Source organism: Siphateles boraxobius, unplaced genomic scaffold (assembly GCF_051911475.1).
Source record: "Siphateles boraxobius isolate OS27281-9 unplaced genomic scaffold, OSU_SipBor_1 31, whole genome shotgun sequence".
Taxonomy (NCBI): domain Eukaryota; kingdom Metazoa; phylum Chordata; class Actinopteri; order Cypriniformes; family Leuciscidae; genus Siphateles; species Siphateles boraxobius.
In genome coordinates this window covers 6752501-6772357 of record NW_027508931.1, presented here as the reverse complement: position 1 = coordinate 6772357, position 19857 = coordinate 6752501, and the positions used below count along the sequence as shown (strand labels likewise).

Here is a 19857-nt window from a genome sequence, read left to right as displayed (position 1 = left end):
CATCGTTCTCCCCAGCAGGTTGTATGATTCTGCCTGCTATATTAATTGTGTGATTGCCCAGTGACGCCAGTGGATTTGCGCAGAATAAAATCCATCAGAATGGGATTATAGAGATGTAGCCTAATCTTGATCCAGAATCTCTTACATTTATTACTCTGGAGATTTTTGGAACCATATATCCATTTTTAATACATAATATGTGCATTTCATAAAATAATTACAATATGAACCCATGATATTGTTTTAGATTGAACACTGCATAGTTGTTGAGACAATACAATTGATAATATTGCATGGGAAATTTAATTTTCATAAAGCAAGATAACATCTATCAAACCCTAGATGTATTTTTTTTTGTATAGATTTATAAATGTATTACGAAAGTAAATAAACTGTAATGTAATATGAGCTGGATGCATCCAGCTAATTATGTATAGCATATCTTTGTATTTTTATTGTTAAAGCTAAATAATAATAATAATAATAATAAAGGATTATTTAGATTCATACAGAAATTAGTTATCGGTCAGCTAGAACAAAACAAAACAGTGATCTTCAAGAGGTCATGCAAGGTTTCCACACAAAACAATAGGCTATTTCAAATGCAAGACAACCAATCTGTGGCAAACATAGGCTATAAACCGACGCAATATTAATTACCTGTTTTATGAAATTATTTTACAGTATGTTATTGTATATTTTCAGTAATATATAAAGTAAAAAGAGTAATTAAATGTGGGGATGGTAACTAAACATTACATTTCATACTCACTTTTCATGCTTGACAATTTATTTTATTTTATTTCTTTTAAATAAAGAACTTTACATTTCTATCGGTGCAAACTACAAGTACCACAAGCCATTGCGTGGGAAATAGTAGTATTTTTCAGACGCATAAAAACTACAAGTTCCAGAACGCCTCTGTGTCATCGAAAACGGTTGTTGGCAAACACAGGGTAAGCGCGTTGTTTATATAATTCACTATCGCGTTAACCTAATATTTTCATAACACTGTAACATTCCAGATTGACTCGAGAAACCGCAAAGATTATTAGCAGAGAACATGATCGCGGCTGCTCAGTCATCTTACGTAGCCTAAACTGCTTTATTTCAAAACAACGGGGTGACATGACATATTGAACTTATTCTTAATTTTTGTATTGGAGCAACAGAAACACAGTGTTGCCCCTAAATTTTAAACACCAATAAACCCTTGAAAAAAATAATATTAATGAACGAACACAATACTTTAGTTTTTTTGTTTTTTGTTTATGTGACAATCATGACAAATCATGCATATTAATACGCTTTTTACTATAGTAATGTGGCTTAATATATTCCTCATGATCATTAATTTCATATGTCTTATGTCTGTCTAATGAAGTAAGCATGTGAATAACCTATTTGGCCATTTTGCACATTGGTCGAAGTCCTTAAATGCTCTCGGTGTTTAACAGTTATTGATAATATAAGCCTAATGTCAGCCATGCTCGCATTAACTTCAACGTTAATTGTTAAGAGGATGTAATTATTAACAGAATGTAAGCATTCTTTACATTAAGCTGGTGTGCTCTGGGAGGTATAGCTACAGCTCTTGCGGTGTTTTTAGGCTACATTTCCTTGGAGATTTACTTTACTGCACCTCCACACTGACTTGGAAGGGCATCATCACAATGTAGATGACGTATGTCATATATCTCAGGGCATCTTGTTCACTATCAAGAGCCTTTGGGATTTAGAGAAATGCATGTTAGTCATAAAGCTGTAAAACACATGTTTTGATGCTCTAATCTGTACATGGTGTACAAATTAAAGCATCAAACATGCAAGATGACACAGAGAAGCTGTGAAAAATAAAGTGCTCATATAAGAAGGTTGAAGGAATCTGATTGTGTGTTTTTTGAATGCTGAAGTGAGTTAACATTACCTAATATAATCTAATTGTATTCTTTTTCTTACAGTATAAAAGTATAAAACCTGTAAAAAAAATAAATAGGTTTTTATGTTTTAATAGTTCTTGTGGTTTTATTGATTTTTATAGGCTAGTTCTTTTTTATTATTATTAACTTGACTGTTGCAACTTCTCAGCTTGTTAACCATTTACATTTCGTATTGATCTTAACCACTGAAAATGCGAGTGAGGTGAATGGGTCAAGTGTCACAGGGCAGTGTTTCCATCCTCATGAAGGATTTGATTCTGTTTAAATATAATTTTCTGACTTTCGCTGGCACAATTCTGGAGTGGTTGCTCTTTGCTAAGTGTTTTTTTCATTCTAGATATTGTTTGGATTACTGCTTCAGTATACAGTAAGTCTGGGATTTTTTTAACTTAAAAAAGGGTAAGTAAACTATGATGACAACTTGTTTTGTTTATTCATTGCTCGTTTTACACTGCAGTGAAAAAAAATCGAGGAACAGTTCGTTTAACTAGCAAAATTAACTTATCACACAGAAGTTATTTTCATCTCATGTTTCTATTTGTTTAGTTAGCTAGCAACTAGCTAGCTAGCAGAAGCAAATATAGCCAGGTTTAAATCCCAATGGTGCATTATTATAGGGTGACCAACAGTCCTGTTTTCCCAGGACATGTCCTGTTTTCACGTCCTGTCCTGGCCGTCCTGGCTGTTTTTTATAAAGTGAAGAAAATGTCCTGGTTTTCAAAAAACTACGGGGAAAGATCAGCTCTAAAGAAAATATAGAAGGGCAAACAAGGAGGATGAGGAAGAAAAACAGAATAAAGAGGAAGAAAACTAAAGATATAAATATATTTTGTTAGTTCGTTTTTATAAGTTTGTGAGAGCTATTTTTGTTAAATTTGGAGGTATTTCTTTTAGTTATTTATCATTTATATATTTATTTTTCTAATACAGAAGATACATTATTTCTATCATTATTTCATTCAGTATTTTTGAAACCTGTCATAATAAAATATGTTGAGTAACCTCTGAGAAGCCTATCTGAATTTGTGTCTTTAATATAACAATTTTCTATCCACACAGAGGAGGCATAGCCTACTTTAAATGTATTGAAATTAATAAGGCATCTTTGAGTAAACTTCGAGTATCATTTGAGTATCTGTTTGCCCGGTCGAGTGTCCTTGTTTTTGGTCATCAAAATATGGTCACCCTACATTATTAGCTATGTTGCTTTATGCAGTTAGCGTTGTAATTCACATAATTTCCCTTTTATTTAGTGTGTCTTTGTGTGTTATGTCTTTATTTCATTGTTCTGGCCTATGCAGTAACCAAAATTAATGGATGAATGTTAAATTGTCATTGTACAAGACCGGTAGGTAGCACTTATTTTTACAGTCCCCATGTACATATTATGTACTTGTTATAGTAATTGCAATAACTGGGTAATAACTAGTTGCCAACCCTAAACCTAACCTTAACCCATGTAGTTACCTTGTATTAATGTATATTACCCAGTACTTACACATACTGTAAAAAGAAAGTGCAACCTTATATAATAATTTACTTGTCTTGTTTTTTATTTTATTTTTGATCTGATCTGATAAAATTGTTTATCTGGGTGATTGTAAGCTCACTTTCCTATTGTGATGTTACAGTGTGTATATAACAAATACTTTGAACTCTAAGTCCATTTAGTTTGGCGTCGTCTCTGTGTGCAGGAAACCAGCGGTGAGAGTCACAGATCTCATCATGCAGCCGTTAGTTGACATTTTGAAGTGGTTTGGAGTCGAGGCGAGTGGACTCTCAGTGTCTGTGGGCCTTTTCTTGCTGTTCCTTGGCCTCCTTTACTGGTGAGTAAAACAATTTGATCATGAGGTTTCCATTTGCATCATAAACATTTTTCTCAGATTGCAATAGCAGATTTCTTTTGCCAATGTTTCTAACGGCATGGTGGGAAATGCATACCACTGTGAGATCCAGACAGCTCGGGCTTGTTTTCCTCAGGAGCTGGATGGAATGATCTGATCAAATTCCAATAGCACGTGTATCCACACTTATCTTTTAAACGACTTCCTGTTTCAATGCAGACAACATCCAGATTCAGTTCCCATTTTACAGTCATGCGAAGGCCAGGCTGAAAGAAATTCATAGTTTTTGTCCCATGAACACAACAGTGTCAATAGTAAATACAGAAGTAAAAACCTTAAGATAAAAAGCTCAAGTTTTCAAGCCCAACTTATCCTCGACAAATATACCTGAAAGGTTCATCGATCAGTAGCATCACATGATTATAGCTATAAAAACATTATATAAATATTTCTATAAGCATTTTACCCCCCAGCCCCACCCTCCCTCCTTTTTTTTCATGTACAAATTAATGGAAAGGTCATAGAATATATATATATTAGTATAATTTCTAGTCAATTAAATATTAGATACTAGAAATTAAATTAAATAATCATGACATGTGTTATTATCACACATAGATGCCTGGAGGTTAAGTCATAGTTTCAATATGATAATTCTGTCAAAACTATTTTGATTTTATTTTTCTTTGTGAATTGATTACTGTATCAATCTCCTCTGATCTTGCAATAGTGCCAATTATGCCTTTGCAATGTTAAAGATGATTGACAGTATGCATTGACATCTTGTGACAGAGTGTCCGATTTTTGTTGGTTAGCGACTAAATGTGTTCTTTTATTGAAACAAGTGTATGGAACTCTACTAAGAAAAAAACCCTGAATCCAATCACTTGAAGTAAAATGCAACAAAAAAAATCTGTTCAGCAGCATTTTATAGAGAGTGACATGATTCTGTTGGACAGCAGTGCTTAAAAAACAATGCAGTGACTGACTTTAAACAAAAGGGCTCAGTATTTAAATTAAGGCTTTTTCAACACTGCTCTTATAATGCAGTGACTCAGGCTTGTGAGAAGCTGATCAGAGTTGCAGGTCTCTATTAAGGTTATATTTAGTTGACCATATCAGAATTTTATTGCAGCGTTGGAATCAGTGAATTTAATTACTGCCATTTTTACAGGGCTTAGTCATAGCCACACCCTTCTTTCTTTAACATTTAAACCGTCACCTTTAACAGAGAAAGAGCACTGAAAAAAGACTTTCTCTTGTTGTCAATAGCAACAGGAGTCCTCTGAACAACAGTCTGCAGGGTAATTAAGGGTTATGAACTTAAGCCAGTCTAAAAAGATAAGCAATGTCTTTACTTCCAGTTAAATGCTGTGGTTTTCTTATTTTTTATTTATATATATCCATTGTGATGCTTATGTAATGGAGGGCATAGCATCACTGCTATGTTTAGTGTTACCACGACTTGTGGCATCATACAGTATAGTATTGCTATTCAAACCCTTGGGGAAAAACACTTTTAAGTCAAATGCAGCTCCAGCTAGTTTCATTTAAGGCAAAATACATCCAGAGTTTATTTGCTGGAGTAAATTTTTCCAAGTTTATCTAGAAATTAAATTATATGTTACAAAAGGTTTTCTATGAAATTTAAATTATTACAAAATGATACCAGTGAAATTTCAATGAGAAATGGCACCTTTCATGAATACTCTTTGATGATTATAGGGTAGCACTTTGTTTTACAGTCCTGTTTCGCATGAACATACCATATGTATTTATTGTAGTAATGACACTAACTAGGTACTAACCCTGAACCTACCCCTAAACCTTAATTTAACCCATGTAGTTACCTTACACTACTCATTACTTTTGTGATAAAAACACTGTAAGTACATTGAAAGTGCACGCACTGTAAAATGAAGTGTTACCGATTATAGAGCATTGGAGACATGCAATATTTTTTTGGAATTCACTGTATTAGAATTATATTTTTAATTTCAATCTTTTATCGCTATCTATTTACATATACTGAAATTAAAAATATAATTGAACATATATATATAGAGAGATTTTTTTTTTTATATTATATATATTTCAATGATTTTTGTTATAAATATACTGTCTTTAAAATACGTTTATTTTAAAAATACAGAAACGATCTGAAAAAAGTAAAGATTCTGAAGCATTGGATGACATCCCAGGATTATTTAATAGTAAGAATAAATATATTTTTATTATATGATATGATTAATATTATATTTTTTAATATGATGGTTTCCTTATAAATATGGTTATTATCTCCCAACTTAAATTATATTACTGTAAATATTATATATTTTTTATTAATATTATTTACATTTAAAATAATGATAAAATAGGTACTACATTGTAAACATTTTGAGAACGGATAGTAAAAACAAAACAAATAGAAAATAAAACGGCTCATAATACATATTATTTAATTCATCCTCTTGAGTTTGATTGATAACATTTTCTCCGTATAACATTATCTAAGAAATTAGATAATAAATAATAAACAGACGAAAGAATCGGATACTGATCAACTGCTTTTTCCGTCCATTGGGTACAAATGCTGTCCCTGTTATTTAACTTTTACACACACACACACACACACACACACACACACACACACACACACACACACACACACACACACACACACACACACACACACACACACACACACACACACACACACACACACACACACATACACAAAACAAGTACATTCCTGTCTGTTGGCAAAGGCACGACTGTCATTCACAGTGGACGTTAAGAGGTTAGTTATGTAAGGGCTCGCTCACTCTGTCACTCACGGTGCAAATGGAGATTTGGGGATGAAACCTTTCTGCACAGGGTTAGCTATGACAAAGAGAATAAAAAAAACATATCTGGGTTTTATGGAGGGTATATCAATATGCATTTTGGGTTGGTCCCAAAACAGAAATAAGCCATATTAGAGGATTAATCCCCGATTTGAAACTTGAATGCACTGTTAAATATAAGCCTTGTATCCTTGAGATGCATATCAAACACATAAACTTAAACTACAAAAGACGCAGTGTTATGGAACAAAACTTTCTAATCAATGGAGGAGCCAAGTCTCTCCTCTGAGGTCATCCTTGTGTAAAGAAGACGGCTTGCAAACGTTATTTATTTGCGTCAAACTTGCAATTGATATGGTAAGTTCCCAGCAATGCAGCAAAATATGGCTAAATATGCTTGGCAAAACACTATAGTTTGGCATAGGAACCTCCTGAGCATTTCCAGCTCATTTAATTTTCCTTTATACAAAGAATTGATCTTCAGTGCAAAAGGTTATAGCTTATATAAGAGGCCAGCTTGAACCAGTCAATTCAAGGTTTTTACAATGACGGGGCCTTCAGAGTGTTTGCGATTGCCAGAATGCGAGGAAAGCATGATTAGCAGTGAGCTGAACTTCTTCTGAACTCTGTCCCCTTCTGCTTCATTACGCATAAACCCATGATGAGAGGGGACTGGAGACAGTCGTGGCGTCACCTACTCGAATAAACTGTTAGGTTCAGCCCTCTACTTTAAAAAAAGAAAAAGGTTATTTAGGTAACATGAATTGGCAACATGAGCAGCTAAATGTGTGTTGTTCTGTAAATTGGAACACTGTAAAAAGTGATCAGTTGACTGATCAGTTAAATTAAGTTATGTGAACTTGACAATTCCACAACTTAATTTTTTCAATTAACTGATCACTTTTTACAGTGAAGCCAAGAAGATCAAATCTACATTTGGCCAGTTTATGCTGATGCCTCATTTAGTGGTTCGTGTGAAAGCGCTGAGAATGCAATGTGTATTTTGCGTTTTCTGCAAGTGTCATCCAGCTTGTGTTGCGAGAAACGTTTTTGTCTGCATACTTGAGTGTGCAAGCTTTTACCTGTATCTGGTGGTTTAGGAAACTAGGAATATTTATTTTGTGTATAAGGACTATTGTTTCAATAACACACTTTGTGTCCAGATGCATTAAATATATTATTACTAGTACTATTATAAAATGTTATTTTTCTAATATATATATATCGTATAGTATATAATACATTTTATTCCATTCAGATTCATTTATTTGACCTTCTCTCTCTGGTTTAAATGAATTTAATTGCAATTAATATGCAGCAAAACAAGACCTTTAGAATGATGCATTTTAAGTGTGCTAGATTATTGCTCTTTTAATTTAATAGCAGAAACCATGAAATATAATTAGGTATATTTCCTTGGTCTCATTTCTACTTGCCTAAATTACAACTTAAGTAAAAAGTGGCACGGCTTATCCCACTCTTCCATATATGAAGGTTAATAACTTAATGTTAATCTTCTGTTGTCCCTCTGTCTTCATTACATTAAAAATGTGTCTCCATCATAAAGAGTGTGAATTCCCCATCTGTGAAACCTGAGAAGTTTGTTTTCCTCTGGCATTGAACTTGCTAATCCCTCTCACTTAACACACTGTGGATACAGGGGCCTTGTGACCATGACTGAATCTCTCCACTGGCAAGGCTGAGTGGAGAAGATGACATATTCTAATAGATCCTCTCATAAATTTTAAGAGACAGAGTCGAATGCGAACCCATCTGTCACCCTCTGGACTCTGCATAAACATCGGGCACCACTTCAGAGAGGTCATGCACATACAGTAGATGTGTGACATCTGCTGTGATATCTTATGGATTCTCTCTGTGTGACTAAGACAAACTCTTTTAAATCAATTCCAGAAGTCTATTAAAACGCTTAATCCTCAGGCATGACGTTATTAAACAATTTGAAACACGTGATGGCAGCCTGAGACGTTAGGTTATGATTCAGAATTAAAAATCACCCTATGTGATCTGTATTTACGTTCTCTCTCTTCTCAATGATTGAGGTCCTACAGTAGCTGTGGTATTGTGGTTACAGTTTGGGCTGGCAGCTGAAAAGTTGCTGGTTTTATACCACAAGAATGAAGTGATCTCCATTGTGCCCTTGAGGAAGACACTTAAACCCAGGTTGCTTCAAGGAGATTATCCCTGCAAAAACTTCATGACACTCTTCTGTGCTGCTATTGAGTGAAATTCATGCAAACTGATTCCACTGGCCTTGGTTTGGCAGTTTTCTGACGATTCTGTTGTAGGTTTATAATATAAATAGGTCTGGTTCAAGATGCTGATTGGTTAATACTGGCTTCCATGACAGGGACTATATTTTGTAGCGGAAGGATGTTACTTTTAATGATCCATTAATTATTTTAATGAAGTATTGTGCTGAAGAGTTGAATGAGCAATTGCTGTACTCATTATATACTAAATACAGTAAAATATATTTTAAAAGTGTTCATTTACCATGCTAATGTGAGCTATTTGTTGGAGTTACACAACCGTTCAAAAATTGGCATTCAGTAAGATTTTATTCATGTTTTTGAAGTCTCTTAAGGCTGCATTTATTTGATCAAAAATACAATAATATTATGAAGTATTTTTACAACTGAAAAATTCTATTTGAATACATTTTAAAATGTAATTTATTCCTGTGATGTTCAAGCTGAATTTTCACGTCATTACTCCAGTTTTTGGCGTAACGTGATCCTTCAGAAATCATTCTAATATGCTGATTTGGTGCTCAAAATAATGTCTTAATATTATTAACGTTTAAAACAGTTGTGCTGCATAATATTTTTTATGGAAACCGTGACACATTTTTCTAGGATTCTTTTATGAATTGAAAGTTAAAAAGAACAGCATTTATTTCAAATAGAAATCTTTTGCAAGATTATAAATATCTTTACTGTCACTTTTGATCAATTTAATGCATCCTTACTAAATGAAAGTATACAATTTTTTTTTTTTTTTTGCTAAATCTTACTGACCTCAAACTATTAAAATTTAGTGTACTTTAGGTATAGTTTTATTAGGACTTAGGTTAGGTTTTTGCTACACATCGATGAAGTCCCAATGTTTTATAAACAATGATTTTTTGACTGCAACATGGCCCATGCCTTACAATAGATTTTAGCCTTTTACTCTTAATGCTACTTGTACTTTATTGGTTCAGTATAGCGCATTTAGGACCATTTGGCTCTCTGTGTATGTTTTCTTGGACTAAAATTCCTCATCCCTAACTGCTAGTTTCAGTCAATCGCTTTTTACCCTCAGTGCAGTGAAATCCCACAGTGCTAGATTGTCTGTTCCCTCTGGGTCCTCAGTAGCCCAATCTAAGTGACTATCTCTGCACTCCAATGTGAAAGTAGAGGCTGTGCGCCGACCATTCAATGCTGATTGCATCAAGCTGTGGACAGCTGACTTGGCAGTGAGGCACTTGCACACACTGTTTGACTTTCTTTGTCATTGGCCAGTCTCTGGAATAGTTATTGTTTAATTGAGGGCTGTTGGACAGCTCATCCATCACAGATGTTAATCATATCAAACATGCACACCTCCCCGAGAAGCTGCTACGGTCCTCCGTTTCCACGGTGACGGGCACCTAATAAATCTAAATATGGTAATCTACTCTAATTTCACCCAGATCCACCCTCCACTGTAAATGAGCTTGCCGCCGCTTGCAGTGCTAGACCATCGCTAAAATAGGCCCGGTAATATGGAAATTGAGTACCCTAGCACACACCATTAAAGTCTGTAACCAAATTGTCTTGACACCTCATGCTGCAGATGTGCGGAGGGAGAGTTATACGTAAATTAAATCTCAAACTGCACAACTGTTATTCGATTATGAAGTGACGAAAGCCAGTAGTCGCTTTCGTCAGGCTCTTGGTTTGGTTTGCGGTGGCACTGTGTTGTAAAGCGCCACAAAACGACTGACGAGACCTCCTGCAGCTTGCATTAATTCACTGTCATTATGATATGATTTCGCATTAGATCATCTTTTCATAGCTGCTAAAATGTCTTCCTTTTTTTCTGCCTGTGGAGTCTTAGGGGATTAATGAAGTACAAGTGGAGTCTTGAAGACAACCTTGATTAGAGAAGATGTAGAGGATATTTTTACCCTAACCTCCAGATTTAAAGGGGACCTATTATGCCCTTTTTAAAGTCTCAGGCGTCCCCAGAATGTGTCTGTGAAGTTTCAGCTCAAAATACCTCACAGATCATTTATTATACCATGTTGTGAATGCCCATTTTTGAGTGGAATGAAAAACATTTTGTTTTCATGCATGTATCTTTAAATGCAAATGAGCTACTGCTCCCCGCCCCCTTATCCAAAAGAGGGTGGAGCCTGTACAACTTGAGCCGCGGATACTCTACCAAAAACTAAAACATCCGTTTGGTTTTCGATTATCATTTCTATCGCGGTCGCGCTCATGTGACATTGCAGCTCTTCATCATCATGAAAGTTTGTTATCTGGATGAATTTTAAAGCCATATCAGTCTAAACACTGCTGACACACATTTATGTTCAAACACCATGTAAAAGTGAATTTTGCATAATAGGTCCCCTTTAAATGACTTTTAATGTGAAGAGTGCTTTCATAGACTTCATTTTAAAGGAGTAGTTCATCTAAAAATTTGAATTATGCCATTATTTACTCGCTCTTATATTGTTCCAAAAACGTATGATTTTCTTTCTGATAGAAGAACACAAAAGGAGAGGTATTGAAGAACTGTACACTTTTCCATGAAATTACAGTGAATGGAGATTGAAGCCTTCAAGCTTAAAAAAGGGCATTTTCTGAAGTCATATTATAGCTTTGTGTTAAGAAAACAGACCAAAATTATAGTTGTTATTCACCTCCAGTGGGCTGTTAGCTGACTGGATCATTGAGTAAGCGAGTTGTAAACTGGATCAAATCATGAAGGAATCATTCAGATAACAGATTCATCGAAAAGATCAGAGTCTAAAGAACAGTGTGTTGAAAATTCAAGGAGAATTAGTGTGGCAAGCAGGGCAGGGCCGAGAGCGGTGGGGACAGTGCGGGGCCGGTGGCGTGAAGGATTTAAATGAGATTTAAATGACGTTTAAAGTGTAAAGTGCTCTCATAGACTTCATTTTAAAGGAGTAGTTCACCTAAAAATGAAAACTATTCCATTATTTACTCGCTCTCATGTCGTTCTAAACCTGTATCACTTTCTTTCTTCTGGAGAAGACAAAAATGAGAGTTACTAAACTTAACTGTTCACTCATTTCCATGCAATTACAGTGAATAGGGATTAAAGCTTTCAAACTTCAAAAGGACCATAAAGTAAGATAAACGTGGTCCAAAAGTCCATCAAGATTTTAAGTTTTCTGAAGTCATATGATATTTTGTGTGTAGAAAACTGATCAGACGTTTAGTTGCTATTCCCCTCCACTTGGCTGCCAACCGGATCATTGATATGGGACCTGGATTAAATAAAAAGAACAGATCAAGAATCAAGAATGAGCAGATTTTAAGAATTTCAGTGAATCATTATCGCTGTGGATATACATGAATCATATTGACCACTTTTATGAAACATTTATGTGCGTATGTCCTCTTTAAAGCTCATTATTAAAGCCACACTCCCTTTTAATGGTAATTCCACGGATCAGTACATTATCCAAAATGCCTCCACAGAAGAAAGAATATCATACAGGTTTAGAACAACATAAGGGTGAGTAAATAATGACAAGTAATGTTTTAAAAAAAGTAAAATAATGACAACATTTTTGAATGAACTATTCGTCCTTTTACATGATGTCTGTGAGTTTCAGATTGATACAGAATCTCTCTGCCGTCTTTAACGAGACGTGCCGTAGTCCCTGCTGAGGGCTGGAAATAGCACCATGTTTTGTGTGGAAAGGCTCGGAAGAACAGGATTGGGTCCTGGGGAGGTGTTATGGAACCGGAGGGACTCGCATGACTAATGCCGATGAGAGAGATGTCACAGCAGGCCCGTTCACACTTCTATTTTAGCGCCATTTTTCAGCCTATTTTTGGTTATTGTTGTCTCACAGCTGGCCACACATGTGCACCTGCACACACAATGCACTACATCAGTGAGGAGGTGACAGGCCAAGATATACTCCTTTTCAAAGCTGCCTTCTCTCTTGGTTTATTCCTTTTCTCCCCTTTCTCTTCACTTTAAATAAACGCGTTGATGAATGGTTGACGATGGTTCGGCACAGAGAAGAACTCCTTCCTCTGTAGTCTGACACGCACTGATTATAACAGGGAATATTTGTTTGTGTGTTTAATAAAGGCTGGTATGCTGAATTGTAAGTGCACATTGCATAGTGATGAGAGGAATTAAAAGTCATTAAAATAAACCTTTAAACTCAGTGAGAGGCTTTTAACATGCAGCCATTAGTTTGCATAGCACGACGACACAGGTCGGTAAACAAGGATATCTTACATCAACTGTGTGGGTTGGTTATCTCTTCTACAGGCGGCACTCAACAATCCCTCTGGGTACAGTAACAGCACAAAACCTTGGTAAAATAGATGTCTACATGAATCCATCTCCAGTTGCACACAAACTAGCTGTAAATATGCCAAGCTCTAAATCGTTCAATAATAGCTATTTACTTACTGTCATAAAAGCTACTTGCTATTCGTTCAATGATATGCATCAATAGCTAGAGCATTGTATCCGTTTGAAAGAGGTTTATAGACCCAAATTTGTGTGTGCATATGACCAAAAGCTTAGAGGCACTCTATGTAACTTTTGCTTAAAATTAACAAAATGTTGATAATGAGTCAAAACATCATCACTCCTTTTTCCAAAACATGTTTTTGTCTTACACTGATTCACTATGGTAAGCCTATGATTTGTGCCTAATAGGGATGGCTCGATACCACAATTTTGGCTTCGGTACGATACCAGAACCTAATACCTCGGTATCGATACCAAATCGATACTAAATACTAAAAAAAAAAACAGTCTCAAAATTTAAGTGACACTTAAAAAACACTGCTTGAAACTCTCCACTACCAAATGTGCTAAGAAAGGGTATCAAAATGTAAAATAAAATAATAATAATTCAGTCAGGGAACATACAGTAGGTTAAATTTTGATTTTGAAAAAAAAAAACCCTGAAATTATACAATTAAAGTAGGTTAATATCTGTAATAATAGATCAACATATAATAATAATAGAATAATAAAATGACATGTAAACCATTAGCTGTCATGCATCAACAGAGAATTATCAACATTTATTGCATTTATTCATCTTGGTTTGGTTACTGTTTGGGTTCATATTAGTTTAATGCATTGCTAAACATGTATTAGTATATTTAACTTTCTGACGAGTATTTTGATGTGTAGCAAAAACCTAACCTAAGTCATTTAATTACTTATTGATATAGATTAATAAATCCTATAATACTGTTAGGTCTGGTTACCCTAATGAATGTTGACAAATGTAGCTTAATTGTAATATTAGTAATATTCATATTACTACTATTACTCTCTCTCTCTCTCTCTCTCTCGGCTTATTCCTCTAGGGGTCGCAACAGCGGCTCTAATATGCCATTCATTTTACTATCACTAATACTAAAATTAATATTATTCAAATTTGTATTCTTTATTCATTCAAATTCAATTAATATATGTTTGTTTGAAAAGGCAAAAATGATGAGACCTAAACTTAATTGGTTCTAGCCTGCCATGCAAGCAGATTTGAGCTTTCGTGTTTACCGTATCATATATAATTGATAAGCTCTTACGTATGTGCGCTGTTCAGTGTTCAATAAAAGTCTAAATTAAATCAGTTGAATGATGGACTAACCTGTCGATCTCTGAACTCTTTGAACAAGTCAGGATGAGCAACTGACAAGTCAAGTGCTTAGACAGATTTGATGTGTTGCCTCCCCGTTTGGTGTTCCTCTGTTGTCACCGTTTGCCGCTTTCGCATGACCCGCGTCAGTTTAGGTAGCGCACTGCCGTTTAGCGGTGAACTTCGAAACAGCAGCGCATTAAATACCGAATTGAACAAAATTAGGATATTGTACCGTTTGAAATATAATATATACCGGTATTTTTGCAGTACCGGTATACCGCGCATCCCTAGTGCCTAATTATTAAGTATTTATGTATTAGACCTGAGGGATGGTTTTCACAGGATAATTGCATATGTATAGCTACTATACTGCGTGTCTCGTCATATCCGTAAATAGAGAAAAGTTGCTCCTACTGCTTTATGGTGGGAGTGGCATAGGCTAGTTTTCACAACGAGCCAGAAAGTTTTACATGGAGCACGTTAAATCTCGAACCTCCAGAGAATCACCCATTTTAAAAAACGCCAAACAGAGGAGGGTTTGCAAAAAAGAGAATGCGACAAAGTTTGTAATATAACGAGAATCAACATTGACTTGGCTTTTCGGAGATGGCAAGATCTGAGGGATTTGAAATGTTGTAAAAGTGACGCAGAGATGGAGTTTTTATTACTCAACAGATGAGTAAGGTATTTTATTATACTGATAAATTGCCGTATGTACCTCTCTAACAGAGTTCATTGTAAAACATTATCTGTGTGAATTAATCTTGCATTATCTTTGCAATTTCATTATTGTTGATTATTCAGTATGGTCTTCAGCTATTCAGATTGAGATCATTTCCATCTAAACTGGTTATATCTCTTAAGCCTATAGTGAATGTTTTATGAGCAGTAGGATAACCATATTCATCCGCACAGTTACGCAGAGCCGAAGCTCAACCAAAACAATGTGCTTCTGCAAAATGCATGCAATTTTGTTTTTTTAAACGCTAGAGGGCCAAAAGTTACATAGTATACCTTTAAAAATTATTAAAATATTTTTTTATGTTGGTAATGCCAGTAGACTCAAGGAGTACTTGCCCATATATAGTACATGACAAATATTTGATTATTTTCTTTTTTTATCCGACACAATCCAAAGGACATGATTATTCATAGTAAATAAATAGAAAAACAGTATCTTTAATAGACTATAGTTTTATAGTATCTTTTATATTTTATTTTGATGGAAAATGTATTCAAGAACTGCTGTATAGATAATGATAGAATACTGTTTTTTGAATTTATATAATATATTGAAGTAAGCCTATCAAACTATTTTTATTTTATTATTATTTGAGCAGTTATGTACATTGCAATCACACTAATATATACAAATTCTGAAGCATCTTCATTTTTATGTTCCAGATTTAACCATCAGAGACTGTGTAACTGCAATGTAAATTGATATACAAAAATGTATACCAGTTGACACTCTTCTACTGGTTTAACATTTCCTCTGATTTTCAAAAGTTTTGGGTATATGTAAGTTTTTTTTTTAATAAGTGTCTTATGCTCAATAAAACTGAATCTATTGGATCAAAAATACAGTAAAACAGAATATTGTGAAATATTATTACAATTTAAAATAACCTTTTTCTGTTTTAATGTTTTAAAATTTCACATGATCCTTCAGAAACCATTCTAATATGTTTATATGCTGCTCAGATCAGAGGCTTCATTGTGTATGACTCGGAGTCCTGCATATGATTGATTATGTGACAAAGGGAGAATCTTTGAAATGCGTAGCTGTGAGCATGTGTCAAACTGGACGCCCCTGTATGAGCCCCTGTGTGGATGAATGACTCAATGACACAAATCTCTTTTTTGAGAAAGTCCCCCTGTGGTGAAAATCAAGCTTTTGGTCTTCGGGGTCTATTGGACCCCAAATGACTTTTGCTCAAATTAAAAAAAAAAAATTCTCTTTGTCCAAATGGTTTGAAACTTTCTACGGCTCTCAACACTTTCTAGATCTACAACAACAAAAAAATTTTTTATGATATCTGTTTTTATGTTGGCGTGACAAAAATAGTCACACTCGTGGTCTTCAGGGTCTATTGGACCCCGCAATCAAAATAGACAAAATAACATCATCAAAATCAGAAACAACGTAGGACACATAGACAGAAATGACAGAAATAAAGTGGCACACTTCCAACAATGCAAAAAACATCCACAATCCAAAATTATCATGCTCACCACAGGCGCACACACACACACAAACACACACATAAAGAGGAATACATTTATACAGGAATACATACAGACTATAAAAACTGTTCTCTTATCATTTGTAAAATAAAATAATCTAAAATGCAGAACCACCAGAAAAATAAATTGGTAACACTTAGACCCATTGAAAATGTGCGCGCACACACACACACACACGCACACACACACACACACACACACACACACACACACACACACACACACACACACACACACACACACACACACACACACACACACACACACACACACACACACACACACACACACAAACACACACAGAAATACATTTGTAAGGCTATAAAAAGTCTTATAATTTGTCAAATAAAATCATACAAAATGAAGAACCACCTCAAAAATAAATTGGTGACACTGTACACATAAAAATAAAAATAAAATGTACACACACACACACCCTGTGTTTGCTCCAACCCTGTCTGCAGGTTTGGCACTTCACTGTTGTTGTTGTTGTTTTTGTGTGTGCTGTGTTTTTTCAGTACAAAAAATGCTAAATTTTGACAAAAATTATTTTATTTTTGTTATAATTGTGATTTTATAATATTTAGATATGAATCCAACTGAATCCAACTTTAGAAACTATATCTTACAGTAATTCAAATAGCAAATAGCATATAATGGAGCTCTATAGCCATCTAGTGGTTAAAGTGATTTATTACAAATTTTAACCGGTATTTTCCAAAAAATGGGCAAAAATCTTACATTAAACCTTGTAAAATTATCCATGGTATCCCCAGGAATGAAAGATAGAAATCTGGGTCTTTTATAAAGTTTATTTAACATAAAATGCAGTTTTTTTGTAAAAATCCTATTTAATTAAATATTTATTTATTTATTTATAGAAATTTTTTAAAAATCATAAATTCTACAAAAACTGCACAAATGTTGAGTAAAAACATTAATGAACCAAGTAAAATTATATTTGTTAAAAAAAAAATATTGTTCGGTTACAAAATTAAATGTTGTTGTCTGGGGTCCAATAGACCCCGAAGACCATGAGTGTGACTTTTTTTTGAAGACCATCAGAGAGTTAATGTTGTTTATTGTGCTTTAAGATGAACCATGTGCAAATTCAAATGTCAACACCATTGCTGAGTATTTTAATCTTAAAACTGAAGTGAACCAAAGAGTCTCAAAAGCACAGTTTGAAATCGCTGGTGTAATTCAAGCTTTGTGATTCAAGCTATTTTAAAGCTGCAGTCCGTAGTTATTCCTCTTTGACGCCATCTCTGTTCGAAATCTGCAATTGTAGATATTCGCGGAATTATCAACTTTACATGGGTTGTGCCACGGCACAGTGCGGATGAATCCAATGTTTTGAGGAGAATGTGCGGCTGTCAGTCACCGTGCCGGTGTGGATACTGTCATTCGGAATCACAGATTCTACTTTTTGGAAGTATGACCCACATAAGATTTTTCACCGGAAAATGTCATCTGAAAAAGTAACATCCACTTTTGTTCTGATCAACTAAGGGAAAAAAAAGCATTGCTGTAAATAGCGCTGATTAAATCTAACGATCGCTTATCATATCACGTCAAACCGTGCAAATTGTACTTTCTTCTCAAATTGTTAATGTTAACAACATTAGCATTGCGTGACTACATTTAATGCCCTTCAGATATTTATCCTTGTTTCCGCATGGGTACGGTTGCAGTCTCTTTTTTTCTGTAGCCACTCCGAAGTCAAAAGTCTTTTGCATTTTACAACGGGCGAATCTCCAGTTGTCACTGGTGATTGTCATTTTAAACCGTTCTGGATCCACCATCAAATTAATATGTTTAATTATATCAAGTGCTGTGAGAAAGGGCTATAAATCTCCACCTCCAACATCCTCACACGCAATATAGCCTACTAGCCGAGACACCTTCTTTATGTGTACAGATGTGACGTAATGACGCAAAGACATGCTCGAATTCCACCAGTACCACTGGAATTAAAAACATTATTACAAGCTTACTGTTTTTAATCAAGCTAAGGCAAGCAGATATTTTTTAACACTGGCTGGTTATGTACTTGCACAAAAATTTATTTTGTTTACTTTCTAACCCAAAAATGTTACGTACTGGAGCTTTAAGGCATGAAGATTTCTTTTCAGGGAAAAAACATTTAAATATGTCATTTTGATGATAAAAAATGAGTTTTAAGGGAAAAAAATTTCAGGTTTAGAAATCTTTTGGTCCGTCATGTCAGATATTAGTATTAGACGGAGTTTAATACTAGAGTTTTATTAGAGTTGATAGTATTAGAGTTGATACCAGGGTTGTGCAAACATCAGAATTGAAAAATTGTCTCCCTTATAATTCATTAGTTAGACTTTGAATTGGCCACACCACACAAGAAGTTGAGTTGGAATGACAGGAAAAGGAATTCATAAAAAAATCAATGCATTCTGAGAAATGAAGTATTCATCCACCATTGTCCACAATAGTCAATTTATTAAATATGATTTAATATAAAATTGTCTTTGGCATTTCTAGTTGAATTTTGAATTTCAGTTCATTTTTAATTCTGCTTCTGTGTACTATTTTCATCCTCAATTCAAATTCATTTCAAATTTAGCAACTGAATGGGAATTAAAAGGCAGTCTCAACTCAGTTCTGAAGAGAGCACTACCCAAATTCATATTATGTTTCATTTTTGCATGCGCTTTTTAGTTTTACTTGCTTCTCAAAAGTTGAGAACTTTTTTATTGTCAATTTATTGGACACATCATGTAAATTAAGTTTAGTTTTCTATAAAATTTTTTTATATTATTAAGTTGGCTTGTGAAAGCCAACTTACTGAAATCCTATTTAAACTTATTATTATTCTTTTTCTTCTTCTTTTTCTTAACCAAAATTTTCTGACTGCTACTCCTCCTAGAGCTTTAACTCTACAAACTCCAAACTCGGGTCAGACCTTCAGACTGTTCTGACTTAGTGTGCTATATCTTTTCAGACTGATTTGACTTTCAGATTTCTTAAAAATTAATATTAAAAATCATAAAAATCCCATTGACTTTCATTGCAACAGTTCAAATTGAGCCAAGGCTACGGTGGCCCAGCAGTGTACAACACAAAAACTCAAATCTAAA

The 19857-nt window shown here is 34.5% G+C and overlaps 1 protein-coding gene across 6 annotated transcripts in view; it reads left to right on the top strand.

Annotated features, from left to right (window-relative positions):
- Positions 1 to 894: 894 nt before the first annotated feature.
- tbxas1 (thromboxane A synthase 1 (platelet)) overlaps positions 895 to 19857 on the top strand; it is an 82289-nt gene continuing 63326 nt past the window's right edge. Inside the window, exons 1-3 of one of the 6 annotated variants that reach the window (XM_077193585.1) lie at positions 895 to 956; positions 2278 to 2307; positions 3635 to 3766. In XM_077193585.1, coding sequence (XP_077049700.1) covers positions 3666 to 3766 — 101 coding nt within the window. In that variant the 5' untranslated portion in view covers positions 895 to 956; positions 2278 to 2307; positions 3635 to 3665. Of the gene's footprint in view, positions 957 to 1592; positions 1685 to 2000; positions 2340 to 3634; positions 3767 to 19857 lie in introns of those variants that run through there. The other 5 variants (XM_077193584.1, XM_077193580.1, XM_077193583.1 and 2 more) reach the window with 5 other exon arrangements.